Source organism: Scylla paramamosain, chromosome 23 (assembly GCF_035594125.1).
Source record: "Scylla paramamosain isolate STU-SP2022 chromosome 23, ASM3559412v1, whole genome shotgun sequence".
Lineage (NCBI taxonomy): Eukaryota > Metazoa > Arthropoda > Malacostraca > Decapoda > Portunidae > Scylla > Scylla paramamosain.
In genome coordinates, this window is record NC_087173.1 from 390,001 (window position 1) to 415,000 (window position 25,000).

The window sequence follows — 25,000 nt, forward strand, 5'->3', positions numbered from 1 at the left end:
AGAGAGAGAGAGAGAGAGAGAGAGAGAGAGAGAGAGAGAGGATGTCTTGCAACACAATACACATGCATATTTATCGTGCACACGTTTCTGCCTGTTTCTTCTTTCTTTCGTGCGACATTTGGAAAAAGCAAATGTTGAGATATTGTGTGTGTGTGTGTGTGTGTGTGTGTGTGTGTGTGTGTGTGATAATAGACAAACAGACAGACAGACATACATTAAAATACACAAAATTGCACAGAGACTCCCAAGCAACCACGCACCCACCCACACAAGACAGACAGAAGGTCAAAGATATATTGATATACGTACTGACATACATTCTTCAACTTTTCGGTCTATTTGCTGACGCTACACGAACTTACATATTTTACTGTGCGTCTCGAAGGAGTAACGCCGGGAGATGACAACGTCCGCCCTTTACTGCTCAGGGAAGCACAGGAACTGAGTGTGTTGCTGGCTGTTTGTTGGAATTTTAGGATTCACGAAGGCTGACGAAGAGTTTTAAAAGTATGAATGTATTGGAGAGAGAGAGAGAGAGAGAGAGAGAGAGAGAGAGAGAGAGAGAGAGAGAGAGAGAGAGAGAGAGAGAGAGAGAGAGAGAGAGAGAGAGAGAGAGAACAAACATAAAATCGGAGAGACTGAAAAAGAAAGGTTGAAGTAAAAAAAAATAAAAATAAAAAAAAGCTTCAAAGGTATAGACAACTAAATGTATATACATGCTCACACACACACACACACACACACACACACACACACACACACACATTGACAGTCATAGCACCACACACACAAAAAAAAACAGAGAATAACAGAAAGAAGTGAAAAAAAAGAAACATTGAAAGACACAAGCCGGAGTGAACAAGTGAAATCAGGAAGAGAATGTAATCTAATATTAGTTGGTACCTGAAGTTACTCGGAGAATGACATCATACTTAAAGGCGAGTGAGGAAAGAAAATAGCAGGGTTTAACTTGGAAAAAAAAACTGCGGTAATGAACAAGAAAAATACGAAAAAATAAAGCACTTAAGTGGGAAAATATGTAACAGATTGAAAGGAAAAAAACAGGAAATTAAGTGCTAAAAACGGGTGATGCGTACTTAGAGAGAGATGTTCTTAATAGTGACACTGTACTGGAAGGAACAGAGAATCGCGAAGACCTGCATTGTCTGAAAGAACCGTTTTTGTATCTGGTTGCCTTTCTTTCTGTGTATGTGTCTGTCTTGCCTTCTTTGTCTCTATTTATGAGTATGTGCATTTCTCTCTCTCTCTCTCTCTCTCTCTCTCTCTCTCTCTCTCTCTCTCTCTCTCTCTCTCTCTCTCTCTCTCTCTCTCTCTCTCTCTCTCCAAGTCAGTCGTTTGACTCAGTGTCTGACTTAAATACTGTGTACTGTTTTGATATGCAGTATGTAATTAAAAGTATTAATTAAAGAATGCATGGAAAGTAATATTCGCAGCTTCTCTCCGCGGAGACGCTGGCGGGGCGCCCCTCACGTAGTATCTCGCCCTAGATGTCTATGTTATCTTTATGTTTGCACGAAGAGCATGACCTGCCTTCCTTGACCCTCAGACTTAGTGAGTGGAGGTCTGTGCTGAGTCCCGTGTAAACAAGGAGGCTAAGACGGTGTTGCCTGTGCCACCGTACTCTTCTGTGCTGTGTGTGCATGTACTGTGAGGCTCAGCAAGTGTTCATTCCGATGCTCGCGCCGTCTTGTTTTCTCTCCGGGGGTTCAGTGAAACAGCTAAGGCGGTCAGGGTGACTTGCTGACCTGGCCTGACCTGATGCCAAGAAAGATTTATTTATATCAGGGAGATTGAATAAAAGAGTAAACAATGATGGAGAAATATTGTGCACTGGTTGGGAGCAGCATGTATTGTTGTCAAAAGGATGTGTATGATGCATTTCCTGTAATATTACTGTGTTAGTAAAGGGATTCGTGAGGGAATTTTACCTTACTGTAACATCCTTAGTGTTTTTTTTTCTTTTCTTTTACGTGTTGAAGATTGGCAAGGGATCGTACTGTCTTAAAACAACAAAGAAGTAGAAAAATTATACAGACACACACACACACACACACACACACACACACACACACACACACACACACACACACACACACACACACACACACACACACACACACACACACACACACACACACACACACACACACACACACACACACACACACACACACACACACATATAAACACACACACACACACACACACACACACACACACACACACACACACACACACACACACACACACACACACACACACACACACACACACACACACACACACACACACACACACACACACACACACACACACACACACATATAAACATACACACACACACACACACACACACACACACACACACACACACACACACACACACCAATCACACGAACTCCACAAATGTAAAATAAATTGGTCTCTTCCTTCTTTCCTATTTTTTTACGTTTTTATTTCTTGAAATTACTTGTGTCTTCCTTCTGAGTTTCGCTTAAGCCTCTTTTTCTTTGCTTTTCTACGATTGTGTTTTCTTTTGCTTTCTGTTTTGCTGTCATTTTATATTCACGTGTAGTGTTGCTTCCTATTTATTTATTTTTTTTTTCATGCGACTTTTCCTCGCCTTATATTTATTATTTGTCATTACTCTTGTTGATCTTTTATTTTCTCTTTTTAATCTCTCGTTTCCGTTTTTACTGTTTTTTTTAAATTATATTTCACATTTATGAATTTCCCTTCTTCCGTTTCCATTATTCACTATATTATTACTTATTTCTATTGGCTTGCATATTGAAATTACCTTTTTCCTCATCATTTTCTTTTCATTGCTCATCTTTTTTAATCGATTCTTCTCATTCACCTTTTTTTCAACTTTTTTTTTTTCAACTGTCTCCACGTCTTCTTCCAAAGAGGACAACATTTTCTGTTTCGTTACCAGCACTTTGAAGGTAATTAATGTAAACACTCCACTACGTACAAGTACCAGGAAATCAGGGCCTGGTGTGGATTCTGAGGCAGCGGTGGTGATGGTGGTGGTAGTGATGGTGGTGGTGGTGGTAGTAGTGTTAAGTTCGTCCAGAGTCTTATCTTTCCACTCATTCCCTCCGTTTCTTGACATCATCCTCATCATTATCTTGACGGTCTCTCTCTCTCTCTCTCTCTCTCTCTCTCTCTCTCTCTCTCTCTCTCTCTCTCTCTCTCTCTCTCTCTCTCTCTCTCTCTCTCTCTCTCTCTCTCTCTCTCTCTCTCTCTACTACTACTACTACTACTACTACTACTACTGCTACTACTCCTATTACTACTACTGCTATTTTACTACTACTACTACTACTAGTACTACTACTACTACTACTACTACTACTACTACTACTACTACTACTACTACTACTACTACTACTACTACTACTGCTACTACTACTTCTACTACTAATGCTACTACTACTACTACTAATACTACTACTACTACTACTACTACTACTACTACTACTACTACTACTGTTACTACTACTACTACTACTACTAGTACTACTACTACTACTACTATTACTACTAATTCTGCTGCTTCTGGTGTAGCTACTGTTCAACATACTAATTTATACACCAAGATAACCAGTTGTGCTAATGATTCGCGTGAATAACTATCACCATAGATAATGGTGATAGCTATGACATCTTATATCCGGACTTTACTAAAGGTTAGGGCACACGGGATAGATGGGAAGGTGTTGGGCTGGATAGGGTCATGGCTTAGTGACAGGCGACAGAGAGTTGTAATAAACGGCTCGAAATCTGAGTGGAGTCATGTAATTAGTGGGGTGCCCCAGGTATCAGTATTAGGGACATTGTTATTTCTAATATATATCAATGACTTGGATAGTGGAATTAGTAGTCATGTTAGTAAATTTGCGGATGACACAAAGATAGGTAGATTAAATAGGTCAAAATCGGATGCCATCTCCTTGCAGGCAGATTTAGATAGAATGAATGAATGGACGGACGGATGGCAATTGCAATTTAATATCAATAAATGCAAAGTAATTAGCGTAGGTAGAGGAAACCCACACAGTAGGTACCCATTAAACAACCAAACTCTGGTAGGTACAGGGTACGAGAAAGATTTAGGAGTTATAGTTAGATCTGAACTCCGTCTAGGGAAACAATGCATAGAAGCCAGAAACAGGGTAAATAGGGTATTAGGATTAATTTTTTAGGAGTGTTAAAAGCAGAAGTCCGGAAGTAATATTAAAGTTATACTAGGCGCTGGTCAGACCTCATCTAGACTACGTTTTGCAGTTCTGGTCCCCACATTACAGGAAAGATATATGTCTATTAGAATCAGTACAGAGGAGAACGACTAAAAGGATACATGGGATGAGGAGTATTCCTTATGAGGCGAGATTGAAGTTGTTAAATTTACATTCTTTAGAAAGACATAGGTTAAGAGGGGACCTGATAGAAGTCTTTAAGTGGCATAAAGGTTATAACAAGGGGGATGTAGGCAAAGTTCTTAGGATCAGCAACCTGGGTAGAACAAGAAATAACGGGTTCAAGCTTGAAAAATTTAGGTTTAGGAAGGAGATAAGAAAAAATTGGTTCTCAAATAAAGTGGTAGATGAGTGGAACGGACTCAGTAGTCATGTTGTTAGTGCTAGGACACTAGAGAGCCTCAAGAGAAGATTAGACAGTTTTATGGATGGCGATAATAGATGGAAATAGGTAGGTATATTTCATACAGGGACTGCCACGTGTAAGCCTGGTTGCTTCTTGCAGCTTCCCTTATTTCTTACGTTAGGTTCTTATGTGAAAAAAACATATATATATATATATATATATATATATATATATATATATATATATATATATATATATATATGTGTGTGTGTGTGTGTGTGTGTGTGTGTGTGTGTGTGTGTGTGTGTATATATATATATATATATATATATATATATATATATATATATATATATATATATATATATATATATATATATATGATGAGTAAATATTTGGATTGAATTGTCCTGGAACGTAGTCAGCTCGAATACAATAGAAACGTTTAAAACTCGCCTTGATATTTTTTTTTCTACGATTACTTTTTGTTTTACTTTCTGTTTTGTTGTCTTTATATTCTCGTGTAGTGTAGCTTCCTGTTTGTTTATTTTTTCATACTACTTTTCCTTGCCTTACTTATATTAATTATTTGTCATTACTCTTGTTGATCTTTTATTTTCTCTTTAATTTCCCGTTTCCCTTTTCATTGTTTTTCCTTAATTATATTCCACATTTATGAATTTCCCTTCTTCCGTTTCCACAATTCACTATGTTATTACATATTTCTGTTGGCTTGCATATTGAAATTACCTTTTCTTTATCATTTACTTTTCATTACTCATCTTTTTTAATCGATTCTTCCCATTCACTTTTTTTTTTTTTTTACACTGACTCCACGTCTTCTTCCAAAGAGGACAACATTTTCTGTTTCGTTACCAGCACTTTTGATAGTAATTAATGTAAACACTCCACTACCTACAAGTACCATGAAATTAGGGCCTGGTGTGGATTTTGACGCAGCGGTGATGAACGTGGTGGTGGTGGTGTTTGTACTGTTAAGTTTCATTTTAGTCTTATCGTTCCGCTCATTCCCTCGGCTGATGCCTTTGTTATCGTTGTGGTTGTTGGTGACGCTGTTGTTTTCATTACTATTATACTTTGCTACACAAAAAAAAAAAAAAAATAGGTAGTAGTAGTAGTAGTAGTAGTAGTAGTAGTAGCAGTAGTAATAGTACTAGTAGTAGTATTAGTAGTACTAGTAGTAGTTGTAGTACTAGTAGTAGTAGTAGTAGTAGTAATAGTATTAGGTGAACTATCAGTAGTATTTGTTCTTATGATCTTGTTCTTGTTCTTTTTTACTACTACTACTACTACTACTACTACTACTACTACTACTACTACTACTACTGGTGCTGCTGCTTTTGCTGTAGCTATTGAAGTTGAACATACCAATTTATAGACCAAGATAACCATTGTTGCTAATGATTCGTTAATATATATATATATATATATATATATATATATATATATATATATATATATATATATATATATATATATATATATATATATATATATATATATATATATATATATATATATATATATATATATATATATATATATATATATATATATGGTGAGTAAATATTTGGAAAGAATTGCCCTCCAACGTAGTCAGGTCTAATACAATAGAAAGATTTAAAAATCGCCTTGATAAACATTTAATGTCAAGTCCTCGGTTGTCACTCTTCACCTCCTTATAAAAATCTTACCGCGGATATTTAATCTTTCGGTGCGATTACATCTGTCATCTAATGAGGGTATATGTGACTGAGGAAGAAAAACAACTAATTCACAACAAAGAAAATGAATCACATTAAAGAGACCTTGGTGATGGCTAGGTTCCTCGGCGACTTGCTGCTGACCCCGTCACAATAATGGTATAAGGAATGGAGTCCTTGCTGGGCAACTAACCCATCCCTATAGTCACCTAGTAAACATGTATCCCACTCAGTCGTATTTAAGGAAGAGGAAACGTCTTATCTGATATCAATAATAAAAATAGGACCGTATGTAGACTAGATGTGATAGAAGTAGAAATCATCTCTTAATTACTTTCCTCTCAAATTACGTTTTTTTTTTTTTTTTATGGAAATTTCCCTCTTCTTGCCAGCTTCTGCAGGATCGATGGGGGCGTGGATGGGGAGGAGACTCTTCTGTGCTTTCTTGTCTTTCATCTTTTTATATCCTGCATGAGTCTGCTCCCGGGGATTAGGTATTGTAGTTGTACGGTGATAAATAATATTTCAGTGCGACCTTTGCAATATCTTCATATATTTATGAAAGCTTTCGTTACTGTTGAGTTTGGCTGAAATATTATTATTGTTTTTTTTTTATATAGATTTTTTCGTTGTATTTGTCCAGCACATTTTTGTTTGTGTACTAAAAAAGAAAGTGATAATTTAAATCCCGAACTTTAATTTCATATCCATAAAGAACTTTAAATTAGAGAGTGAAATGAAGAAGGACTCCTTAACGTGTGGGAAGCGCCTGCCAACCTACTATGGAGGGTGTGCTGCACAAATCATGATTGTACTCGTATAGGAGCGTGATGTAACCTGTTCACACTGATACCACTTACAGACAAGCCTTTAAGTACCTTGCTATTTCGTAGTAGTGGTTTAAATAATGTTTTGACATGTTTAGATAATCATCAGAGAGAGAGAGAGAGAGAGAGAGAGAGAGAGAGCGGACAGGTAGGCAGGAAGACAGACGGTCAAACAAACAGGCAGGAAGACAAGCAAGCAGGCAGGCAAGGAAGGAGGCAGACAGACTAACGGGCTGGGAAAAAGGTGGATGGGCATACAAAAAAGAAATAAAGAAAGCAGGCAGACAGACAGGGTGACAGGGAAATAGTCAGCCTAACTTGAAGAGGATAGGCAGGCAAAGAAGCAGGCAGACAGACAGGCAGTCAAAAATAGAAGGCAAGCAAGCAGACAGAGAAACAGACAAATAGACAGAGGGACAGATGGTTGTGCAGGCAGACACAGACATGGACAAAGTAGTTTTAAATAGCGGCAGAAACTGGTATATTTCATTCTAAAGAATATATTTGCACAATTTTTTTTTGTAAAGCACTTTAATAAATAGTTTACCGTGCCCTGCAGCTACTACTTAACCAAAAGTTAAACTGAATTAGTCAGTGGGATATTAATACAGCATAATGTTTGCATAATATAAACGTATGCCTCTTCCGTTACTCGTATATTCTTTCGTGATAACATTTACTGTAAGTGAAGAAAATGCATACATAGTGACCTAACTATATTTTTTCCCTAATTGCCTCGTATTTACGGTATGCCATTTTTCAGGCACAATACGTAGTTGTCATTGATTTCCTAAAACTACTAAATATACCTGGAGACAGACCTACTGACCCATACTTGTAAATATTGTTCCACTCGTAATGTTACACCAGACACACACACACACACACACACACACACACACACATACACACACACACACACACACACACACACACACACACACACACACACACACACACACACACACACCATTAATACAAACAGATGCATTGCAACAAAGCAACAGAGATTGGGATGCTCATTCTTACAGAACATTATAGTGAACATGTGAGACAGATAAACAGACAGACGCAGACAGACAGATTGATTTAAAACAGTAACATGTACTTGTTATAATTCTAAGTGACCATTAATTTCCCGTTCATTCCCATTCATTCAAGCATTTCAGTGTTGAGACGCAAAGGTAGTGTAAGTGTTGAGGCAGCGGTGGTAGTGGCCCCTTCACCTCGCAGCGAGGCAGGAAGGGGAGGCGAGGGACGCCAGCAGTGACTGGCCTGAAGGCGCCTTGCGTCCCGCCTCCTCTCTTGCGACCCTTGATTGCCATCATCCATTAATCGCAGCATGACTTGTGCTCCTCCTCTTCAGCCTCACTTAACTACCACCACGCTTCCCGGAGAAACCGTAACCCTATGCCATCAGAGCCGACAGAGCTGGTTGCATTAAGATCTTTAACTGTTAATATAACGGTGTTAGTATCTACGGGTTCAGGCCTAAAAGCAGAGATAATATTAATATTAGACTGAGGGAGATGGATGACAGATTTACCTTCTGTGAGCGTTTAAAAGTGAATTTTCCTACACTAGGAAAGAAATTATTGAACACTTCGGCTTTATCACTTAGATTATAAAAAAAATATAGGCAATGTGCTTATTTTTCTGACAAGGGATAATTTCATTAATGACGTTCCATGTGGTCGAAGTGTTCCCTTTACTGCCTTTGAGATGGACTTGGTAATTATACGCCCTAGTTTTATTATTATATATATTTTTTTTTTTTTTTGCAAGTTTCTTGGCTGTTTTGTAACGTTTCCGTAACCGTGAATTACTTGTGTTGATTTTAAGCTTTCTTTGTAACCTATTACGGTCCTCCATTGCCTCACGGATATCGTCATTTATTCATGGTGTAGGTTTTCCTTTCACTGCTCTAGTTACAAGGGGGGCACACATGTCAAGACGGTTAATAAAAACGTCATTATAAATGCATACTTGTTTGTTCACATCGTCAGTTAAAAATATATTATTCATATTATGAACATTGTCAAGGAGGAGCGAACAAAAAGTGTCTATCATAGTTCTTCAAATTACGAAAACTTTTTTACCATGGGCAGTTTTTTAGGTCTGCTAATCATTAAAACAACAGACACTAGGCCATGATCAACAGTGACCTGAGGAACAACGTCTTGTGGTAGAATGACATCAGGTTTATTAGTTATTATGAGATCTAGTAAAGTAGCTGATGTTGAGGTTGTTCTTGTGGGTCTATCTGTTATTTGTGTCAACTTGTTTTTTATTATCTTACTGATTTTATTACCCGTTGTCATCATATCATCATTAAAATCACCTAGGATAAAGATCCTTTTATCACGCAGACATAACATCCTAAAAACATCTTGAATGTAGTCAAATGATGTGGCTAAAGCCTTAGGGTGTCGAAATACACAACCAATGATGATAGCCGGCAACTTCCTGCACTGTATCTTTACTTATACATCCTCCGCGCCTGTCGGTCTTGGCACATCTAGGTTAATGACAAAGGGATTGAGGGTACTATGGACATATATGCATATCCCGGCTCCTCGATCATTGTTACATCTAAAAATCATACAATTAGGAATTTCTACGTAACCATCTGGGGTGTTTGCTTGAAGTCATATTTCACTCATACATAAAACATCGATATTTCTATCTATTATCAATAACTTTACCTCTTCCAAACTCGATAACAGTGATGGTGCATTAATGTGTTTAACAGTTAGCGAATCCTTTTTTAACTCCTTTATTTCAACAACGGCAGATGTTTCCTCGCCATCATCCTATGTCCTATACTGTTGACGTAAGCGGCTCTTATGACCTAAACGTTGACAGCTGCCACATAAGAGTTTGTGGTCAAATCTACAATTTCTTTGAACATGATTGAATTCGCCGCAATTGTAACACCCTGTTTTTTTTTTTTTTCTTTTTTTTCTCTCACTAGCATATTTATTTTTTTCCCTTCTGTAACCATGCGAGTGATCAATGTACGTTTCCTGCGTTTCAAACACCGGTGTTTCTGCACTAGGTGGCTTCTGTTCCATCTGCCCACTCCTGAGGTGTAGGCGTGGGCTTGATTATAAGCTGTATAGTGTCTGCCATCCAGCGTTCTCCTCAGGGTTGTATCGTGCAGACCAGGGGCTGAATGCATCCTCCTCTTTGTTCCAGCCTGCCTCATGTTTTCTTGTCATTGCCCTGGCAGGTGTGAGATGAGAAGGACCTCGTGGTTTAGGAGCAGTGGGGGGCTGATGGGAAGCTTTATGGGTGGGAGACTTTCGGGTGTAAGACTTGCCTTGTTGGGTTGTTCTGCTATGAGCGCATAGGGAAACAATACCCCCGTAGGTTTGTGGGCCACGGGAGCCAGCACTCAGTTTGATTTTTTTCTATATGTATGTATAGTGTCGAAATAGCAAAGGCATCGTAGAAAACACTAACATCTGGAGCTTCATGACTGTGTTTCAGGGAAAATATAAGTAAATCGTGTGAGTCTTGCCGTGGTAGGAATGACTATTTCCTGCGGGACCTTATCAAAAGAGCGTCTGGCACTGGTTTGGCAAGCAGCGGGACTAATAAAATAGGATGCCTTTGGTAATGAGTATATAGGAATATTATTGCCTGCCAAACACTACCTTGGCTTTGCAGTGAGGCTTTTGTATTCAGATGACCGCGGGAGCTGAAATATGTAGACACAACTATACTAGGCAGGTCCAGTGAAAGGTATCACACTAAATATATTGCTTCATCCAGACGAGTTAGCAGCACAAGCGAGAAGTAGGGTGGATCTCACAGGTGTTTGCTTTTGTTGAGATCCTTACCAAGAAGCGGTGACATCCAGAACCAACAGCAACTACGATATCTGTGTAGTCTGTGGACCCCTTGTTGTTGTTGTTGTTTTGTTGTGTAAGACGACGTTATAGGGAACATCCTGTGTCCTCGTAGTAACCACACGAAAAGGCAGGTATCTAATTAGGAGTAATCAGAGAGTTCTTGTTGTTGTTGTTGTTGTTATCAGAACCACAAACGGAGGAAGGTGGATGTGTTGTATTACTGAGCAACAATAAAGAAAGAAGAATAGATGAGTCAGGCCACCTTGGCGGAGATACTCAAAAGGGACTTTCATGTTTTGTGCCGTGAATACTTTTTATGGCTAGACTGAAGTGGTACTTAATATTTTCTAAGTATATCCTTGCTGTTGTTTTTAGGTTTGTACCGCTGAATGTTGGGAAGCTTTTCACTTATTGTTATTATATTTTCTTATTTGATCTTGTTATATATGTAATTGTGCTTGTTCGTTTTATTTTGTTGCAGCTGTTGTGCATATTTAACATTCTCAGCGTTTCAAGTGTGTTCTGTTTTCAGTGTTGTTTTTCATATATCCATGTGTTCCTGCTTGGAGGAATTTGACACGTTTTATTTATGTCTTCGTTTTTTTTTTTTTTTTTTTTATATTTATTCTTTCCTTTTTTGTTCATGTGTATGTTGTAACTCATGCAGTAGAGGATATCTGGTGGTTCTGTTTATGATGCTCCAGTTTTAGCTCCTTCTAGAATAGTCAAGCTGCATCACTTTTTTATGTGGATGTTTTGATATTTTCAGGAAAGGATGGCAGGTGGTGCCGCGGTGAACACTGCCAACACGTGCAGGAGGAAAGTGAGTACCTGTTTCATTACATCATGTTCACTCTGTTTTGGAACTCGCTGTTAATTTTTTTTTTTCCATGTCAACTGAAACCTGTCACTGTTGCCTGCCTTTCTCCTCTTTGCTTTCCACGAATCTATGAAGGAAACAAAGGATGTGCTTCCATGGTATCGTGTCAGTAGTATTATTCATTGAAGAATTAGTTTAAACCTTTTTCTAAAGCTTTTTTTTGTCTCCCATTTTTGTGCCCTCATCTCCTCTCTAACATCTGGAGCTTCATTACATTATGTTTCAGGGAAAATATGAGTAAATCGTGTGAGTCTTACCGAGGCAGGAAAGACGGCCTCCTGCGGAACCTTATGGAAAGAGCGTCTGACACTGGTTTGGTAAGCGACAAGACTAAAAAAAATAGGATGCGTTTGGTAATGCGTATATAGGAAATTAATTGCCAGCGAAACACTACCTTGGCTTTGCAGTGAGGCTTTTGTATTCAGATGACCGCGGGAGCTGAAATATGTAGACACAACTATACGAGGCAGGTCCAGTGAAATGTATCATACTAAATATATTGCTTCATCCAGACGAGTTAACAGCACAAGCATAAAGGAGGGTGGATCTCACAGGTGTTGGCTTTTGTTGAGATTCTTACCAAGAAGCGGTGACATCCAGAACCAACAGCAACTACGATATCTTTGTGGTCTCTTGAGCCTTTGTTGTTGTTGTTGTTTTGTTGTGTAAGAGGTTATAGGGAACATCCTGTGTCCTCGCAGTAACCACACAAAAAAGCAGGTATATAACTAGGAGTGGTCAGAGAGTTGTTATTGTTATTGTTGTTGTTGTTGTTGTTGTTGTTGTTATCAGAAACACAAACGGAGGAAGGTGGATGTGTTGTATTACTGAGCAACAATAAAGAAAGAAGAATAGATGAGTCAGGCCACCTTGGCGGAGATACTCAAAACGAACTTTCATGTTTTGTGCCTTGAATACTTTTTATGGTTAGACTGAAGTGGTACTTATTATTATTTTCTAAGTATATCCTTGCTGTTGTTTTTTTAGGTTTTATTTTGTTGCAGCTGGTGTGCATATTTAACATTCTCAGAGTTTCAAGTGTGTTCTGTTTTCAGTGTTGTTTTTCATGTATCCATGTGTTCTTGCTTGGAGGAATTTGACACGTTTTATTTATGACATTTCGTGTTTTTCTTTAGCATTTATTCTTTCCTTTTTTGTTCATGTGTATGTTGTAACTCATGCAGTAAAGGATTTGTGGTGGTTCTGTTTATGATACTTCATTTTCAGCACTTTTTAGAATAGTCAAGCTGCATCACTTTCTTATGTGGATGTTTTGATATTTTCAGGGAAGGATGGCAGGTGGTGCCGCGGTGAACACTTCCAACACGTGCAGGAGGAAAGTGCGTACCTGCTTCATTACATCATGTGCACTCTGTTTTGGAACTCAATGTTAAACTTTTTTTTTTCCATGTCAACCGAAACCTGTCTGTTGCCTGCCTTTCTCCTGTCTGCTTCCCACGAATCTATGAAGGAAAAAAAGGATGTGCTTCCATGGTATCGTGTCAGTAGTATTATCCATTGAAGGATTAGTTTAAACCTTTTTTCAGAGCGTTGTTTTTGTCTCCCATTTTTCTTCCTTCCCAGGGTATATATATGAAACAAGAATGTAAATTTAGTCTATAATGTTCATTGTAACATGTATTCCAATCTTTGTTTTCTTATTTTAGTGTATGCATAGAGAAAAAAAGATTCGAAATGTGGTAATGAAAAGTAGAATATTAAATAAATAGATAATAAATAAGTGAAAAAATAAATAAATAAATAAATGGATGAATTAATGCATAACCTAGAGAACATTTCATACCTACTGAGCTTACCATAGCAAATACACTGATATGCTACAAAAAATGCACACAAGTATATGAAGATGGAAAAAAATGGGGAAGTCTGTCTTGTGTTGTTATTTCTATGGTTACTGCTCTTCTGAATTTGCCATCAGCATGCATCTCTCCTTCCCCAGGCTGACGCTACACAAGACTTTCACCTTTATTCCGTTCCCTTTCAGTAGTTCAGGAGTTAAGCAATATCTTCATTCTTTCATCCCCTTCATTGGTAAACTCTGGAATTCTCTGCCTGTTTCTGTTTTTTCCCCTTTCCTGTGACTAGTTGTTTTAAGAGCATTGAGGCACTTCCAGAAACATATTTAGATTTTTTATTGTTGACTTTTTTTTCTTTTTTCTCTTATTTTGTCTGTATGTATGGAAGCGGCAACTGAAAAGATATTTTTTTGTTCCTCTGTTTGCCATTTGCCAAGAAGATATGAGAGTGTGAGTATAAGTAGTGGCTATATGCAAATGTTAGAATACCATTTTATACTGACTCTAAATTAAACATGTGTTGCATTGTTTACTGCAGTGTTTCAATTTGAGCCGTCCAATATCTTTTGCATCTAATTGATTTTTTGTGTTCGGCTATTTGAATTTTTGTTTCCAAAATGCAGTTCCATGTTTTTAAGAAGCATAAAGGGTTGGAGAAAAAAAAAGCTTTCCTAAGTTGTAATAGGTGAATGTTAATAACAGTAGTAGTTGTAGTAGTAGTAGTAGTAGTAGTAGTAAAGAGCAGGATTATCAGCTGCAGTGACACCAATTTAGTTTTTCTATTATTTATATATTTTTACTATTATTCTACACCTTGTCAATCCATGCAAGGAAAAAAAAAAAAAAAGAAAACGTATATTAAAAAAAAAGTTAGAGGCAAGACCAGCAAGTGACACACGCCCTGTCTTCTCCATAGACTTCACGTGTTTACTGCCGCGCTTCCTGCCTGATAATTATACAGTCTTACGCTGGAAGCGCTTAATGTGGTGCATTTGTGTGAAAGAATTTACTTTTTGCCATGAATCTCTCTCTCTCTCTCTCTCTCTCTCTCTCTCTCTCTCTCTCTCTCTCTCTCTCTCTCTCTCTCTCTCTCTCTCTCTCTCTCTCTCTCTCTCTCTACAAAGGAATACAAAGGAATGCATTGGAAGACCAAACCTTGAGGTATTGACGAGGCTGTTTGGATAATTATTCTACATTAACTCTTATTGGGAGATACAGGATAGTACAGAAGGTTCCTCCCCACCAATCCCTCCAGCAGAAGCTGACAAGATACAGGAACTGATACCACGTGGTATAGAAAAACCACATAGAACTTGAGAGAATAGTGAGGGAAAAAGTTGTGGTCTGTCTACTTTTGTTTGTGAGGGAGAGTGTATATGCATGATAGTTGTGTGATGTTGTGTGTGCGTAGTGCAGGTGAAGGCACAGTTTGGTTGTTGAGGGGTGGTGCAGCATCCTTGCGTTGCGCTTTCCAGGGAGGCGGCAGTCAATCAGGCCACAGCTTCGGTCACTGGGTCTGTGTACCTTCCCTTTAGGGTCTGCATACACAGGTTATTACCTGCAACTTTGACCTCTAGTACTTAAAATCACAAAGTTGATCAATAACAGGAGAATGCGGACGAAGAAAATGAGGATTACATGTGATTACATAGGATAACCAAAACAGAAACACTCCCACAGGTCTTTACATATCGCTTTGGAATTAATTTAGATTAAGTACCCTTTAGTAAAGTAAGCTAGAGCAGTGTATGACTTCTGCCAAACTGACACGCCCTTGTGCTTGTGCTGGTGTGGGAAAACCATCGTGCAGTGTGGGGAAAACTGGCTGCATTTTGATTGGAAAGAATTAAGTGAGATTTTATTATTATTCCTATGCAAAAAGAAAAAAAAATGGAGGAGGAGGAGGAGGGAGGAGGAGGAGGAGGCGGAGGAGGATGAGGTGGTGGTGGTGGTGGTGGTGGTAGAGTTTGTAATTTTTCTGTTCCTCCTCCTTAGGGTGAATTGATGATTTTTTCACTCTTCTGAAAGGACTCTTGAGAACTCTTCGGGACTGAATGTAATGCAGGTCTTGCGAGTGATGTTCGTCAGAGAGAAGCATGTGTTCTTTAAAATTTCAGTACTTTTTTTTTTGTGCGTTGAGTTAAGTATTCATTTACTTTTATGATCAAGTGTCATCTGACTACCACTTAGTGCTTCCTTGAACTGCCTTACTATGGTTCTTTTCATGGATAAAAATTCCAAATAACGTGTTACATTTCATTGGTGGCATGATTTCCCTTTAAAATGAATGCAAAGCAATCAATGTGGCACGTTCCATATCCATTATTGTGTCACTTTATTATGCATACAAACACTCCTATTAACGTATCACATCCCGCCCCTGGTGTGATTCCCCTCACCATGAATACAAAGCAATCCAAACGCTACAGTTCAGCCCTGCTCATGAAACACACGCTCTGATACAACTAGGCTTTTCACTTACTTTCAGCCTTTGTTTTCTCTTTAATAGTGCGAAAGTTGACCGGCCTCTTCACTCTTTGATCCCTTTCACAGTTAAACTCCATAAATCTCCCTGATTTTTATCTAACTTCCCAAACTTGTTATGAACTGAACTGATCATATATATGTTTACTCACCTCCGTTTGACTTGAGTTGCTATAAGAGACGAGTATCAAGACACCTTCCTAACTAAATGAACCAACCTGATTTAACTTTCTTTTCTATCCACTCTTTACCATGCGGAAATTAAGTGGTATTGTAAACTGTAACCAAATTGTTATCCTTATGATCTATTCTAGACTCTAATAAGTGATCTGGAGACTATGATAATAACACGCTCCCTCCACTGCACACCAGCTGTCCGTAATGTATCATGTCCAGTGGCTGTTAATATAAACTGACGCTCTATTAACCTGTCATCACTAATCAGTAATCATTCACGCACAAGCTCACCTTCGTCACCACAACATCACCATCACCGTCACCATCACCACAGCTTACACTTCACTCCACCATGATTCTGTCCCATACCTCACCCCCGCCACCACTAATCATTCCTAATTAATCTCCCGTCCCTCACCACCACCACCACCACCACCACCACACCTCACTCTCAACTTCTCCCATTTTCACGAGGTCCTTTCTTCTCTTGCCTCGCTCCACCATCCTTCATCCTCTCTCCCTTACGTTCCATCCTTCCTTTTGCCGACATAATGCTTGCAATAGACGCCCCTCCTCTTCCTCCTCCTTCTCCTCCCGTCTCGTAGTATTAGCAGGGCCTTGTCTCCCCTTATAAGCAGGGAGCTGTGGGAGGAACTGGAAGGATGCTCAGTGGAACATGTCGAAATAGCGTTGCCTAGCCGCCGCTGAGTATAGGAGTGTATTGAGGGTGCATTATCTCGGTACAGTGGCGGTGAACGGGGAGATGGATCGGTGAGTATGTTCAGGCGCAGATAGAGAAATGTGTTGTTGGTCTGACGAATTGATTAATGGATAGGTATCTGGTTGAACAGGTAGAGTTATAGATAGATGGCTGGATGGGTAAATGGTTAAATAGATCGACTAGCTGATAAATAGATATATAGATGGACAGATGGATGGATAGATAGATTGATAGATAGATGAATAAATGAATAAGTATTTAATTAGATATAAAAAATAAATAGATGGGTAGATAAATAGTTTAGTAAGTAGAAAATACATTAGGTAAATAGACAGACAAACAGAGAGATATACAGATAGGCAGACAGACATACTGAATTAACGTGTCGTGTTCTGAGATATTGCAAGGAATTGGTTTATAAATGCTACTGTAAAACTCACAAACATTTTCATATTTTAATTAATAACTACTAATTATTTACTTACAACTCAAAATTTCTCACTCGCATTCATCTTTAAATCATTCAAAGTTATTAGGTGTTACCTTACATCTCTTCAACATATTCACTGATCAACGCAATCATCGTGGAAAACACAGGCAATATCACATGCACAAACACAACAAATATTCAGTCGGCGCCATTAATGTTCAGTGAGAAAAACACACATGATATCAGCAACACATCAATCACTATAAACATTCCATTTCTTCTTTCTTCTGACTTATTCTATCTTCACTTCTTTCTTTTTCCTTATTTTGTTTTCTTTCGTCGTTTTTTTTTTTTTTTGACATTATAATATATATTGTGGTATGGGGGTCACCACAAACGCTAATTCTTCAAATTAGATTGATATAAGTAGTGGCGTTCCTCAGTGTTCAATCTTAGGACCGATCCTCTTCATAATATATATCAATGACATAGACGAAGGAATCAGAAGTAAACTGTCAAAATTGACAGATACTAAAATTGCTAACAAGACTGACACCAAACCAACGTCAAATTTTGCAAAATGATGTATACACTCTCATTGAATGGTATGAAACGTGGCTTATAACTTTGATTTTGATAAATGCCACGTATTGAATATAGGAAATAGCAATCTGCTGGAAAATTATAAAAAGTAATCCCCCCATCAATAGTTTGGATCCTGAGAATGATCTGGGAGTTTTAGTGACAGCAGATCTTAAACCAAGCAAACACTGCACCGAAGTCATTGAAATTGCCAATAAATTAATAGTTTTCATTGAGAAGATCTTTCACCTTCAAATCTGAGAAGAAAAAAAAATCTGGCCTTCTACAACTCACTTGTACGTATTCATCTTGAATACAATGTACAGTTTTTGTCATCCTACTACAGAAGGAATATTGAAAAATTAGAAAAAAAGACAATACGAAGTAGAGTAACGAAAATTACTTGAAAGCTTCGCAATCAACCCTACAAGGAACGTCTTAAAGAACGAGATCTATTCTCCCTATGCAAACGCAGGCTAAGAGGGGATCTGATATTGCTTTACTAAACTTTTAAGGGTTTCACAAATATGAGACCCGAATTCTTCCTAAGACTCAACATGTCTAATATTACAAGATACAATAGCAAATAATAGGTAAGCGATTTCAAACAAATGAAGCCAAACATTTTACTTCAATCGTGTCATAAATATGTGGAATTGTGTTCCATCAAGCGTCGTTAACTCAGGTACTGTACACTCATTGAAAACCTGTCTTGACAAGTATGTAGACACTAATTCCCGGTTGTCATTGTTCATGTCTGAATAACGAACACGTTCACTCCGTACTGTCCGTGCTGGCATGTAGATTGTATGTGGTAGAAGTAGTCCTCCTCTCTTTCTTAGTTTCCTCTCACATTCCATGTTTTTTTATTTCTATACAACATGGTACCATTTCCTTTCTCAGGTGAGCCTTGCCTGGAGGGATAGGGGGTGGGGGATGGAAGGACCCTTCTTCTGTGCTATCCTTTGTCTACCACTAATAGAGTAGAATAGTCACCCAAATAAATTTATAAGAACCTCTTGGTCTGTTACTGTTTGGACTTTTTTTTTCTGCAAAACAAATAGATTCAGTACATAAGTAACAGAAAAAAAAAAAAAAACAGTAGAAAATATAGATGTAAATGCCAATGACACCGTGCAGTGCATAAATAATAAAAAAAACAAGGTCTCCATCGTTACAAATACTGAACTATCAAAACTTACAACTTACAAGATACGACACGGAAATAAAAGGACACAAACCCGCTACACTACAATGATGGTGCTGGTGACGATGATGACGGTAATGATAATAATTATAATGGTAATAATAATAGTAATAATGATTATAATATATAATAATATATAAAAATATATAATAATAATAATAATAATATTAATAATAATAATAATAATAATAATAATAATAATAATAATAATAATAATAATAATATTAATAATAATGATAATAATAATAATAACAACAACAGTACCATTTCACTACGTATCGCCTCACGCGGGGAGCAGGGGTGGGAGGGGCACAGGTCTTTCTTCTTTTTCATACAGTATTCTTTTTTATACCTATGAAGCATAAACACACTTGCAGCCTCCGCTGGTCCCCCTATCCTCTCTCCCTTAATCCCTCCCGACGCCGCCCTTCCTCCCAGTCGGATGCTTTCATCCTGCTGATAGGTAGTAAAGCCTGTGTGAAGAAGTGAGTGCTTCACCAGCTTTTTCAATGACATAATTTGATTGATGTCTATGTTGAGAGTGGACGTGAATTACGAATAAAGCAATCCGTGGTTCTCTGGGCTGAGTCATTCTCGTGCTGCAGGATTGACAGGTGTAATGTTGTGTTGTTGTTATTGTTGTTGGTGATGGTGGTGGTGGTGCAGCACAGGGGAGGGTTCCAGGAGGCGACTCCAGACACAAGGAATGCCCGCCTCTGTAAAGTTCTCTGATCTCACCTACTGCTATTTGCACTCCACGACATACTCCCACAAGTCAACAGTTATCTAATTATCACTGTGGGAATGAACGCTCACTTTAGAATCAGCAGCAGTTTTTCTTATTGAACTTTTGGTGCTGCATGAACACTGGAGGGGAAATCATGTGTTCAAATATATCTTGTTTACCGTTGGGGTTTCATGGCGTAGTGACAGTCTTGGGAACCCAGTGTGTGTGGGAAGCCAGCGGTCATATCCCATAGAAAATACAATAAATAAATCACTTGATGAAAACTAATTCACATCATAATTCTTTAATACATACTGGCGTGAACATTAGATGGGGAAATAAACCAACTTTTCAAAAAAGATGGGGAAGATGGGGAAATAGACCAACTTAAAAAAAAAGAAAAAGGGCCCTCGTGGCCCAGTGGGTAGAGTGATGCACATGGAGTTTGGCGTGAGGGAAGTGAGAGGCGCGTAGTTTCGATCCCCCGTCTTGGAACTCACAAAAACCTTCAAAGAGCATCCCTCCATCACCATGTGTGCCTCAAACACACAGGTACGGTGATGGAGCTGCCCACGGGGAGGAGGGGAGGTGAGTGCGCAGTACATCCCTACCCCTCCCCAGGGGAGGAAGGCACCGCCTTACCGCCCCCGGGAGAGCAAGGGAGGTGAGTGCACAGCGCTTCCCTTCTCTCCCCTACCTAACCCTGGCAAGTCTACGGACTACCAGGCAAAAATTAATAAAACCAAAAAAAAAAAAAGAAAAAAAAAAGGTAAGTGCATAGCACTTCCCTTCTCTCCACCTAACAGGAAAAAAAAAAAAAAAAAACATAAAGGTGAGTGCATAGCACTTACCTTCTCTCCCCAAGTCTACGGACTACCACACCAAAAAGAATAAAATATATATAGGTATAAAGAAAAAAAAAACAATAAAATAAATAGAAAATGAAATAAAATAAATAAATAAAATTAAATTAACAAAAAAATAAATAAAATAAAAACCATAAAACCCCTACTCCCCCCGTCAATAAAAGTGACTGAGTCTGGCAATCAACAATAAATAATAAAAATAAATCAATACCAACCTGACTGATCCTGACAACTCCAAAGACCACCATTCTGACTCATTCTAGCAACTCCAACTGTACAGACCACCACTAGTACTCCAGTACTCCCCACCCTGGCAACTGATCCTGGCAAGGTGAGTCCGTAGCATTTCCCGTGACTCATCCTGGCAACTCTAAAGACCCACCATACTGACTGACCCTGGGAAGCACGGGAGGTGAGTGTGCAGCACCTCCCTACCCTTCCCAGTCTCCCATCAATCTGACTCATCCTACCAACTCCAAAGAGCAACTCCAACTGTACAGACCACCACCACCACCCCTCTGATCTTGGCAAGGTGAATGCGTAGCACTTCCCTTGTCTGACCCTGACTGACTGACCCTGGCAGCTCAAAAAAACAAACAACCTGCCTGATTTATAGATATGTAATCACCAAACTGACTGGCCCTGGGGAGCATGTGATGTGAGTGTGCAGCACCTCCCTACACTTCCCAGTCTCCCAGTTTGACCTTACTCATCCTGGCAACTTCTAAGAGCAACTCTCTGACACTGTGACTCTGATCCCTACATCCCTACATCTTACCCTGTCCAGGGTAGGTGAGTGCGTAGCACTTCCCTACCACCAGCCTGACTCTTACTCTAATCTGACTCTTACTCTAATCTGGCAACAGACCACCAAATTGACTGACCGTGGGGAGCATGGGAGGTGAGTGTGCAGCACCTCCCTACCCTTCCCAGTCTCCCAGTTTGACTTCCACCACCAATGTGACTCATCCTAACAGCTCCAAATATACCACCACCACCACCACCCCTCTGATCTTGGCAAGGTGAGTGCGTAGCACTTCCCTGGGCTTCACTGACTGACCCTTGCAACTTCAAAAATAGCCAACCTGACAGATGTTACAAATTTAACCTGGGGAGCATGGGAGGTGAGTGTGCAGCACCTCCCTACCCTTCCCAGTCTTCCACCAACCTGACTTGAATTATGACTGGAGAGCAGGGGAGGTGAGTGTGCAGCACCTCCCTACCCTTCCCAGTCTTCCACCAACCTGACTTGAATTATGACTGGGGAGCAGGGGAGGTGAGTGTGCAGCACCTCTCTACCCTTCCCAGTCTTCCACCAACCTGACTTGAATTATGACTGGGGAGCAGGGGAGGTGAGTGTGCAGCACCTCCTACTTTTCCCACCTACCAATTCAGACCATCAAACTGACTGTCTTAGAACAAGAACAGGAAGCAACGCCATCAGAGGAACAAGCAGCAGCAGCAGCACCAGCATTACCGCCATCAGAGGAAGAAATAAAAAAAAAGAAGCAGAGAAAAAGAACTACCACCACTGCTCTCAGAGGAAGAAGCAGCAGCGTCACCGCCATCAGAGGAAGAAACATATATATGTAAACTACGACTGGTCAAATCTCCGTTGGCGCCAGGCAAAGTTCGACCTGTGATGGGCTGTGTTTAGAGAGGTGGGGGGGAAATAAAGTGAAAGTGCCGGGCAAGGCTGCTGCTTCAGACATCCACACTTCAACTTCAACAATGCATGCGAGAATGTTGCTGTATTATTCCTCCTATTCCTTCTTCTTTTTCTTCTCCTGCTGAAGACTGTCTTATTACTACGTAATTTTTTTTTCTCATAATTTATTCAATGTTATTATTTTTTTTCAGTATTTCCACCTTTTCTAAATCCATCCACCTTTTAAATTAAATAAATTTAATAAATTTATGTACACTTGAGCCTTGGACAACTGATTACAAAAGAATTACATGAAGATTTGACTTTTTTTTCTGGTCTTAAAACGCCACATCTCAAACACATGAGGCGCGTGTTGCGTTCGAGTGTACTGTAATATACCAATATAATACATGAATTTGTAATACTTTTATCACAATTTATATCTTTTCATACTAAGCAATATGGCAACTTACTTCTTCCTCATGACACTGGTCATGTCATGTACACTTCCATGTACCCAACAATTCTGGGTAACCTTTGAAAAATATTATGCATCCTGGTGTGCACCATGCAACCAGGCTGACTTAACCTACGCCTCTGTAACCTAAGCTGGACACTTGAACAACTATAAATGCATTTTCTCTATCTTAGCTCCTACAGGGCCGAGGTGGACAGGTGTTTGTCCAGGATGCCTCGTGTTACTTCTCACCACGTGTTTTATCTGTTGGAGATTATTACACTAAATATGCTGCTGCTCCTGCTGCTGCTGCTGCTGCTGCTGCTGCTGGTGCTGCTGTTGCCGTCGCTGATCTTGCTGCTGTTGTTGGTATTGCTGCTTTTCCTTCCTTCCACAACAACAACAACAACAAAAGGAGCAACTACTACTGTTACTACTACTACTACTACTACTACTACTACTACTACTACTACTACTACTACTACTACTACTACTACTACTGCTCCTGCTGCTGCTGCTGCTGCTGCTGCTATAGCTGCTGCTGCTGCTGCTGCTGCTGTTGCCGCTGCTGCTGTTGTTGTTTCTGCTGCTGCTGCTGCTGCTGCTGCTGCTGCTACTGGTGCTTAACTTCAGAAAAATCATCACTGTCGTTTTTGCCGTCGTGCGTGCGGTGCCTCTAATCGTCGTCGTCCTCGTTCTCATCGTCGTCGTCGTAACAGCATCGCCTGTCAGAGTAAAAAGACAGGTTAAAAGAATACCAGAGGTCACAGAGAACTGGAACGAGAAAAGCACCACATTAATTATAACCTGTGGAGAACAAAACAAAATATACTGAATACATGACAGAACAACAGCATTTCTTTAATTAACGTGTGCGTGTGTGTGTGTGTGTGTGTGTGTGTGTGTGTGTGTGTGTGTACAGCGAGGGAGAGTTACGTAAAGTTACATAGAAATACAGGCCACAACAAACCTTGCGGTTCTCACGAGATGACCTGTCCTAGGGCTACTAAGGTGATAGTAGAAGAAAAGGACAACAAAGCAGAAGGCTCTCTCCTCACCCTCCACTCCCTCCGTCATAAGCCGTACAGGAAACAAATCTGTAAAGTAAATACCTTACTGGGTTAGAAGAGGAAAACCCGAAGGAAAATTTATAGGAAATAATGAAAATAGATGAAATGAGGTGCCCTCATTTCCTGTAGGCAATGAGTTTTAATCTGTAACAAACAAACACTGTTACCCGCGGATTTAAGGTAAAATGTTTATCAAGACGGCGTTTCAAATTTTCTACGGGATTGCAAAAAAAAAAAAAAACTAAATAAATAAATAAATAAATAAGTAAATAAATAATAAAAAAAAACCCTGCCAGAAATTAAACACATGTATGGCGCTCCCTTTGACTGCGGTTCAAGCTGGTGGCGGCGACGTGCTGGTGGTGGTGGTGGTCGTGGTGGTGGTGGTGGCGGTGGCGATGGTTGTGGCTGGGAAGTTAACCAATTTAATTTCGTTTTCATTTCTATATATAATAATTATTTTTTTTTTCTCTCTCTCTCTCTCTCTCTCTCTCTCTCTCTCTCTCTCTCTCTCTCTCTCTCTCTCTCTCTCTCTCTCTCTCTCTCTTTCTCTGCCGAAGAATGAGATTGGTGAGACTAAAGTATTGCAAATGATAAGCACTACATATACCACTACTCTCTCTCTCTCTCTCTCTCTCTCTCTCTCTCTCTCTCTCTCTCTCTCTCTCTCTCTCTCTCTCTCTCTCTCTCTCTCTCCCTCTCTCTCTCTCTTTCTCTCTTTATCTCTCTGTCTCTCTCTCTCTCTCTCTCTCTCTCTCTCTCTCTCTCTCTCTCTCTCTCTCTCTCTCTCTCTCTCTCTCTCTCTCTCTCTCTCTCTCTCTCTCTCTCTCTCCCTCCCTCCCTCTTCCTCTCTCTCTCTCTCTCTCTCTCTCTCTCTCTCTCTCTCTCTCTCTC

General features: G+C 39.4%; 1 protein-coding gene across 39 annotated transcripts in view; it reads left to right on the forward strand.

The window, feature by feature from the left end:
* Positions 1-25,000, forward strand: part of LOC135111973 (circumsporozoite protein-like) — a 184,500-nt gene that overhangs the window by 94,576 nt on the left and 64,924 nt on the right. For 21 of the 39 annotated variants that reach the window (XM_064025677.1, XM_064025692.1, XM_064025667.1 and 18 more), the window contains one exon: positions 11,810-11,863. The exons of 4 other annotated variants lie outside the window; for them this stretch is intronic. In XM_064025677.1, the coding sequence (XP_063881747.1) occupies positions 11,810-11,863 (54 nt within the window). Of the gene's footprint in view, positions 1-11,809; positions 11,864-13,206; positions 13,499-25,000 lie in introns of those variants that run through there. 14 more of the 39 variants (XM_064025693.1, XM_064025665.1, XM_064025661.1 and 11 more) reach the window with 3 other exon arrangements.